This window comes from Sinocyclocheilus anshuiensis, unplaced genomic scaffold, assembly GCF_001515605.1.
Source record: "Sinocyclocheilus anshuiensis isolate Anshui unplaced genomic scaffold, SAMN03320099.WGS_v1.1 scaffold180, whole genome shotgun sequence".
NCBI lineage: Eukaryota > Metazoa > Chordata > Actinopteri > Cypriniformes > Cyprinidae > Sinocyclocheilus > Sinocyclocheilus anshuiensis.
The window spans coordinates 1,348,503-1,357,708 of NW_015554093.1; the positions used below are offsets into that span (position 1 = coordinate 1,348,503).

General features: G+C 39.1%; 1 protein-coding gene across 5 annotated transcripts in view; it reads right to left on the minus strand.

Moving 5' to 3' along the window:
• LOC107669314 (serine/threonine-protein kinase MARK2-like) overlaps positions 1-9,206 on the minus strand; it is a 50,466-nt gene that overhangs the window by 25,249 nt on the left and 16,011 nt on the right. For all 5 annotated transcript variants that reach the window (XM_016461486.1, XM_016461482.1, XM_016461481.1 and 2 more), the window contains 7 exons: positions 7,128-7,283; positions 2,717-2,770; positions 2,313-2,361; positions 1,955-2,020; positions 841-911; positions 475-531; positions 106-342 (listed from right to left, as the gene is read on the minus strand). In XM_016461486.1, coding sequence (XP_016316972.1) covers positions 106-342; positions 475-531; positions 841-911; positions 1,955-2,020; positions 2,313-2,361; positions 2,717-2,770; positions 7,128-7,283 — 690 coding nt within the window. The remainder of the gene's footprint in view (positions 1-105; positions 343-474; positions 532-840; positions 912-1,954; positions 2,021-2,312; positions 2,362-2,716; positions 2,771-7,127; positions 7,284-9,206) is intronic.

The window sequence follows — 9,206 nt, forward strand, 5'->3', positions numbered from 1 at the left end:
GAAATTGACGCGTTTCCATTAGGCGTATTTTCAATTCGCAATTTCAATTTGCGCAATTTGAAGGGTAATGGAATCGTGCCTACTGACTCCTTTTTCTGTGCTCACTTTTAGGTTCTGTCCATCGAATGGCAAAGAACCGCTGACCAGTGTGTACAGTATGACCCCAAGGCTCCAGACATCCACCTCCGGCCCATCATACTTCTTTCCCTGAAAGAGCTCGGGGGCAGCATAAGGTGGGCTGCCACAAAAAGTATCCAGCTTGTTGCCCAGTGTGAACTCGTTACTGAAGCCGAAATCGGCAATTTTAATGTTCATATCTGCATCCAGGAGCAGGTTCTCTGCCTGCAAGCAAGGGAGGATCTTTAGTGATTGTGTATTTAGGGATGAAATCGAATCTGCATCAGTATAGAAGACTAGTCACAAAGGCAGAGGTAAAGATATATAAAATACAGTGTGAAAATGTATCTTGTGTACCTTGAGGTCTCTGTGGACAATGCACTTCTGGTGACAGTACTGCACCGCTGACACAATCTGCACACACACACTAGCTTACACACAAACTGACTTCTAAAAGGATTTCTTAGAATAAACTTTAGAAACTTGTAAGAACCATTTATATCAGGTATTGGCATCAAGTTTAACAAATACGACTATTTAAATAAGCACTTCAAAAAGAGGTTTGACTGATTGGATCAACCATACCATCGTGCGAACAAGGCATTAAATTTTAAAAGTAGAAAAGAAAGTACATATAATAGAGGAACCCGAAAACCACTGATGTGTTTACAGCCCCTATGGAGCTTTGTATTACAAATAACAACCAAATGCGCAGCATCTCACCTGTCTGAATTTGGCTCGAGCCTCTTTCTCTTTCATTCTGCCGTGGGCTACGAGGTAATCAAACACCTCACCTGCAAACCAAGAAGGGGAACAACAGTCACAGTTAGAAAAGAAACAGTTACACAAATATGAGAGGGTAAGCTAGAAGTCTGGCTTTGGTACGAACACAGCCTCTGGTACTTTACTCTAAAGCAATAATTTGCGTAGCAAATAAACAGCCTCAGGTGACTGATGAAATGAAACTAGAGCGGTCAATAAATTCTAAATGGAAAATTCATGATGTGTATTGTATGTGATTTGTATGGCATAAAAAGTGTGTGTCACTGTTTCCTATGGAATGCAGTCTATGCAGTGGGATGTTTTTGCAGCTGTTGCTGGATGGTCTTCTTAATGTTTGTTAAAAAAAAAAATATATATATATATATAAAATTATATATATATTTCTACTTAAATTTAGCCATACAAAGTGCAAATTACCACAAAAACTCCAAAATGAATATTCAGTAATCATTTACTCACCCTGATGTCTTTCCAAACCAGTTACATAAACTAATATATTCTGAAAAACATTAAAAACCAAAACGTTCTGGTCTTTATTGACTTCCATAATATAGACAAAAAATACAACGGGAGTCAATGGGAACTGACCAAATATTCTTCAAATATTTTGCAGAAAAATATTACAGGTTTGGAACATGATGGTGAGTAAATGATGACAGAATTGTCATTTTTGTGCAAACTATCCTTTAGGTTTTATTAAACCTACCAGCTGGTTTTGATTTAGATCAATTACTAAATGTTTACAAAGAATCTAACAAATAGATGGATTCATTTATACGGTGCATGAACAACTGAACTGTGCTAAACAGCAGTGCATTTTCATCCAGGTCAGGGTCTGAAATTTGAAAAATGATGATACAGTCCCATGGTAAATTTTGGTATTTAATGGAGACAGTGATCATAACTATAAACTGAGAGCCACATCCTGTCTACAGTGAACTACAGAGGCATTTACAGAACAGCTGAACATTCAGAATACAGAGAGAGAAAAAAATTTGTAACGTGTAACAGGGTAGACAAAATGAGGTTAAAATGGGTTGGGGAAAGCTCTGACCTCCGCTGGCATATTCCATCACCAAGTAGAGGGACTTGTCTGTCTCAATCACTTCAAATAACTTCACTACATGAGGACAAGAGGAAAAAAGAGAAATGTAAGAAAGGTTTGACACATTTTGCTTTATTTAAAGGCAAAGTATGCTGGATGAAGACCAAAAATCATTTTGATTTGGATTATTCCCAAGAGGTTTTACGCTCACCAAATCCAGTTGCACAGAAAAACACTGGCATTTGGAGGAGGATTAATGAACCCAACAAAAAAAAATGGAAAAAACCCAGTGGGCACAGCCAAATCCGGAAAACTGGAGATTCAAGCTGAGAGACTTAAGGGTGATTTGTCTGTCTGTTAAGCTCACCGATATTTGGGTGATTCAAGACCTTCATGATCCTCACTTCCCGGAATAGCTGAAAACGGAGACGGAAGATGTCAATGTGCAGCAAACAGATGATGTGGATGTTCTTCACAGAGCGTAAATATTTCAAGCTTGTGCACACATGAGTAAAACGTGGTTAAGAACTACCCCCACCAAACCCCACATCTAACTAACACTTTACTTCAGGAAGTACTTGAGTCTAATTTTCTATAATTAGCTGCCATGGGCCCTACAGAGAAAAGACTTTGCATCTTGAAAGTTGTGAGGCAACAGGAAGAGACAACTTAACAAGGGGGGGGGGAAGAGTTAAAGAAAACAAATTAGCAGTAAGCTTCTGAAATTGTATTTTGACCCCATTAAACCTTAGGAGGAAGGGTCAGACTCACCTTTTGAAGACTGGAGGAGTTGAGCTGTGTCTTGTCTATGATTTTCACCGCCACCTGATTGAGAGGTTGAAGAGCTCGGTTAGGGAAAGTGCTTGGGAAAAGCCCTGAGGCGGCAGGCACACATCAGCCTCAGTCTGCCTTCATACAGATCACAATCTCACATCATCAGGAAACAAGTCACCATGCCGCACTGAGATTACAGCACGCTGCTCCTGCGGCGAGCGCACACACGTGAACCCAGAGTTTTCAACTACACCCTCTTCTCTATCGGTCTCATACTCCTCTCTGTGGTCACGAGTCACATGGTGCATTATCAGTGTCTCAGAACCATGCAGTCTCATATTAGCAGGCACAGGGATCCAAAAACAAGCCCAGCTGAATAATGGCGCTTTTCCACTGCATGGTACGACACAGTATGGCACGGCTCGCTTTTGGGAGGTTTTCCACTGTGTACAGAACCTGGTACCTGTTAGTTACCAAAATGTGACGTGTAAACCCTGCTGATCACTGATTGGCTGAAGAGAATCGCCACTACCAGCGTCATTGAACTTGCGTCACGAGACACCAGACCCGCTAGATTAAAGGTGCAGTAGGAGATCTTGGAAAATGCTAGCTTTAGCCTGATAGCACTGAAAGCGAACGTACCACCGTCCCTACAATCGCCGTCCAAAGCCACGCCCCCTTAACGCATATACGCTCACAGACCAGAATACCAGAGACAACATTACTACAATAGGCTACATCAGCGGTTCCCAATTCCAGTCCATGTTCCGAAGTGAAGTAAACTTCAACGGATTTCCCCTGCTCAGTGAGGAGGGAGCAATGAACACTGTGTCGGGATCATATAGATCGGAACACAGTTCATGCATGTAGCTCACTTCTAATGAGCTGGTTATCTGAATCGGGTGTGTTAACTAAGCGAGACATGCAAAAAATGCAGAGGGGGGTGCGAGGACTGGAATTGGGAACCACTGGGCTACATCATGTGTCATTCTCCAGTGAGAAAATTTTAAAAGTACTACAATACCAGGAAGGAAGATCGGGTTGTTGATGTTTGTCTGCTATTCTCACTCTGTCTGCACAGCGTGTGTGAACATGTTGATGACGTGTCCTGTCTGCGCGAACAGGGTGCGCAGAGGTATGATAATACATACGCTGACAGGCAGGTAGGAAAGCCAATTAAAACACTCGGACCGAGTGCTTTGATTGGACGAACATTTCTTGGTCCTACGCATTCCACAGAATATATAAATACAGATAAATACATTTAGACCACTTAACTTAATGATTGCTATCGGGATGTGAAGAGACTTTCAACCAGCATAACAAAAAATGTTTCTGAAGACAATCACCTATTGCACCTTTAAATCAGCACAGCCAGCGAGGATCGAACGCAATTTTTTTCGAACGAGTGTACCTTTTTTTTAAACAAAAAAATCATGGCTGTTTCGTGGTTTGTTGAGTATGTACAGACATTCCTCTCGTTGATAGTCGAGGAGCAGATCCAGCGAGAGCTTGATGGGATGACGCGGAATGAAAAAGTTTTTCAGGAGATCGCTCAGCACGGCAGTAGAGGCAGCACAACTATAACGACGTCTATAACCCCGCCCACTCTAAAGCGGTACTAAACTGCAGTGGAAACACAAACTGAGCCGAGCCGAGCCGTACCATGCAGTGGAAAAGCGCCATAAGTATGCTGTAGCATGCAGAATTCAGAGATTGTTAATGAAAACTGGACCACAAAGGGTCACGTAATCAGTTCATTATGCAGAAAGTTAGAGATGCACCGATTGACCGGCCAGTGATCGGAATCAGCCGTTTTTTCCGCATGACCAGCCGGATCGGTGACCAGCCGGTCAGTCTCATGCCTTGCCAATTCCGAGCTGATCCTTTTATTGCCAGCGCACAGGCAATGACGTCACAGCCACGCGCACACTCACAGTCGCGTGTAAACATGTCGTTTCGCGCAAGAATGATTCTAATTTTAATTGCATTCAATGTATTTATGTCATGTGAGTGTGTGAGAGAGACAGCACACACAAAGTAACTGAAATTTATAGATGCATACTGCGGTAGAAAAAAAAAAGATATTTACAAAATATGATTTAGGTAAGCAACATTATGTTAACCATGATGTTTCCCCGAATATCAGTATCAACACGATTGCAATGTGACACTGATTTTATACAATAGTATTTCAATAAACAAGTTAGACTTAGATTTTAGACAAAATATTGACTGTTTTTGCTCAATTTCGCTGATGAAAATAGTTCCGATCAAAGCCACAGCAGAACTGTTGTGTGCCTCTGAGCAACACACAGCAGTGTTTCGTTACTGAATGAATCCACGTTTTTGAACGAATCCAGTGAGTCAATATTTCAGTGGCCCATTCATAAGGACAGTCACTTGCCTCATTTCTGAATGAATCAGCCATTTGAACAAATCTGTTAAATGAAGGACTAAATGACTCATTCAAACAGTCATTTGCCGCCACCTACTGGTTTGGTTTCATATTTAAAACTGTCATTGCATTTTTCCCAACATTTCTTATTTGTATGTTTAAAAATATTTAATTTATGCAGTGTAAATGCATTTATGGCACCTCAGCTTCATCAAACAGTCTGTGTAAATACATCTGACGCCACTTCAGATGCAGCTTCTTTGTTTCCTGCAGTGGTATTTTGAGAGTTGTTTAAGTGAGAGAAAATCTGTAACTTAGTCGAGATTGGGGGAATTGTGTCACACTTCCAAAAAATCGGAAATCGGAATCGGCCAAGAAAATTGCAATCGGTGCATCTCTACAGAAAGTGTAAATATATAGTTGCATTTTCTAAATTCAGTGTGATATAATAATGATGCACCACTGTTTCACTATTAAAAACAATGATTAGAGCTGATTATGTCCTGTCAATTATATACTAATTAATACCACTTTATTTTTTGCACAATTTTCTACATCTCAGCTGGTCTTTATTTCATGTTTTGAAATACAGTAATTAAAGCACCATAAAGTCATGATGCAACTGAAGAATTTTTGCATTGTGACATACATCCAAGAGAAAAAGATTATCAAAGAAGAAATGAAATGTAGGCCCGTGACTTGGTTCAATTCACTGGTTGTTCAATGGACCGGAGTTTAAGCAGACGAAACCATTAGCCTCTTTTCCACTATCAGGCCGAACGGTTCTAAGAACTGTCAGGTACGGTTCCAGTTGTATTTCCACATGAACCTGGTACGGCGCGGCACGATTACAAACCGTTCTCGGCACGGAATTCTCAGCACGGTTAGACAACCGTGCTGGTAGAGTGCGTGATGTCGCCACTCTGTTGCCTGGCTACCAGTTTCTCCATAGCTGGCTAAGCTGAAGCGAAGCGCGCTATTTGATCAAACAGCAACGTAAACGGCTACGCTACGTTCAATATAAAAAAAAAAAGAAAAAATGTCTGAGACAGTTTGGTCTGTGGAGGAAACCTTTGCGCTTATTCTGGCTATTTTATTTTTCATGTCAATAGTTGTGTCCTTTTTTCTGTTATTTAACGAAGTAAATATAAGATAAAAAAGGAGTCCCAAAAAAAGAAATATCTGATCATTGTCCATATCGCTGTTTACATGACATTTGCGTTACCAAGGCAACGACTGACACATTTGTATTACATTCCAAAGAGCTCCGTTACTGGCACTACAGTGGAAAATGAAACCGTATCCGTGCTGACTGGCCCGGATCGGCACGGAATGGAACGGTTAAGTAAAGAGAACCGTTCAGCCTGATAGTGGAAAAGCAGCAATAGAAGAAGTCTGGCATGTCAACAGAGAGAAGTCTTTTGAGATATTTCAATTAATTTAAAAGGTAAAAAAATTTTTTTATGAAACGTTTGTATGACTGAATCACAATAAGATCAGTTTTATGCATTTAGAAAAAAAAGATTAATTTTGTGAATTTTCATTTCATGCAGACTTTAAATTTTGCATTTAGAGAATAAAATTCCTTCCATTTTTTCCAAGATGTGTAATTATCAGCATTTTTAAAATGAAAGTATTTTACAGTGTTAAAAAATATTGGTACTATTAGATGTTGTTCTGAGTATGATCATAGTATGATGACAAAAATACAGTTTAATGATATTACTGGGAAACACTATATTGCCATTTCTACATACACTTTCAGTGCATAGCAGAGGCAGTTTTTTTTTTTTTTCTGAGAGGGATCAGGTGGACGGCTGCTGCTGTTGCTTTAAGATCTCAGAGGTGTCAGACTTGAGCTAACAACTGAGCAGCATGTTTATCATCATCTGCATTATGGAGATCAGACAAATGATCTAAGCACATTCCACTTATCAGACAAATCACGTGTCATTCAAACAGCTTACGGTTTGCCACATTCTTTATTTGGGGGGTAAACGCAATCCTCACCTCTTTGTCAGTGAGGACGTGCTTGGCCAGTTTGACCTTGGCGAAGTTGCCTTTGCCGATGGTTTTCAGGAGTCTGTAGCAGCCGATGTGGGGCTGCTCGTCTGCTGTGGTGTGGAGCACGTTGGAGCGCACCCCGGGCTTTGAGTCGGAGTGAGACTGCAAAGGGAGAGAGAGAGAAAACAGTTTAGGTCAGTGTTTGTTTTTTCAAACTATTCCAGACCACAGGGAATGGTTATGAAGGTTGAACCTAAACGCACAGATGTGAGGTTTGCAGAGAAACGCTTTAATAATATTCTTATCAGAGCTTGGGTGATTCTGACTGGATAGGACTCTTGCCAGTCGCCATCTGACTCTCACACTAAGAGGACATGCAGAGGGAGGCAAAGATGAAGAGTGAGGTAGAAAAAGGAAGAGACTGTGACAAAGAACAGACATTAAGGATGCACCACAATTTCGGTAGAAAACAACATTTTCAGTTTTTGACTAATAGGAAAAAACCGGCAGTAAATTTTTGCCAAAACTAGAACAGAAACTACACTGACATCTAATAAAAGAATCACTGACTTAAAAAAAATTCTGATTAAATGGTTTAGGTTTCACTTAAGTAAAGAGAGGCTGCTGATGGATGATATTATTGATGGAAAAGAGATTGTGTTTAGACAAGCACAATGTCTAAAAGCCTAAAGATGCACATCGCAGTCAATATTCACAAGTGACACACTCAGTTTATATTTGCATTTCCTAGCGGTGTATTATAGTCTCAATAGCAAACTTAACATACTTTGCTCAGCCTCTTAGTTATGAGCAAATAAGTCAGTGAGATTTATTAATGTTTTAGAAACATCTCTTATGCTCACAAAGGCTACATTTATTTGATTAAAAATACAGAAAAACAGTAATACTGTAAAACAGTATTACTATTTAAAATATCTTTTCTATTTTAACGTATAAATTGTAATGTAATCCTGTGATGGCAAAGCTGAATTTTCAGTAGCCATTACTCCAGTCTTCAGTGTCACATGATGCTTCAGAAATCATTCTAATATGCTGATTTGGTGCTCAAGAATTATTTCTTATTATCATGTTGAAAATAGACATGCTGTTCATATTTTTATGGAAATTGTGATACATTTTTTTCAGGATTCTCAGATGAATAAGTTCAAAAGAACAGCATTATTTGAAATAAAAATTAGTTGTAAATGTCTTTACCGTAACTCTCGTTAACAATGCATCCTTTTTGAATAAAGTATTAATTTCTTTAAAAAAAATAAAATATTATATATATATAAGACTTGTGCCGGTATTTGGTAATGCGATATATCACGGTAATGAATATGCACGATATTGTTACCAAGTACCGTGAATAATTATATATTACAAATTATTCAGAATTTTGAATGCATTTTAAGAATACTTTTCCCATCAACTGGTCAAAATGCACAACACCGCTGTATGCAGCGTGAAAGACGTGCGCACTCTGACGTAAACAAGCGCGGACGAGAAGCACATGGCGGAACATGCGAGACGCTATGGATGAAAGCGTACTTTCACTCTCTGACAGCAGATGGCGCTAAACTGCAGAAATAATAATAATAATAATATTAATAATAATAATAATATAATATTCAATACATTTTTTTTTTTTCAGATTTCCAAGGAAACCAAGGTATGACAACTTCCATGCACTAATGAAGCCCTTATTTTGAATAGACTTTTTACCATCAATATTTCAATGAACAGAATAAATGTTTTACACCTACATAGTACTTTACCACAATAACAGCTCCATCAACCTTTAAAAATATTAATGTCTGTAAAAATGTAAAAAGTTAAAATTGAATTTTAGCTATTCCAAACAAAGACTAATACAAAATTAACACTTTCAGTTTTGGTTTTCAGACCAGTATTTCAGTTTCAGCCATTTTCATTTCAGTGCATCACCAGCAGAGTTGACGAGAAAAGAGAGAGATTGACATGGAGCAGGATGATGTGTGATGCTGTGAATTTGGTCACATGACAGACAGCAGGCAAGTGAAAAAAAAAAAGAAAAGAGGAAACTAATGGAGAGTGAGTGTGAGA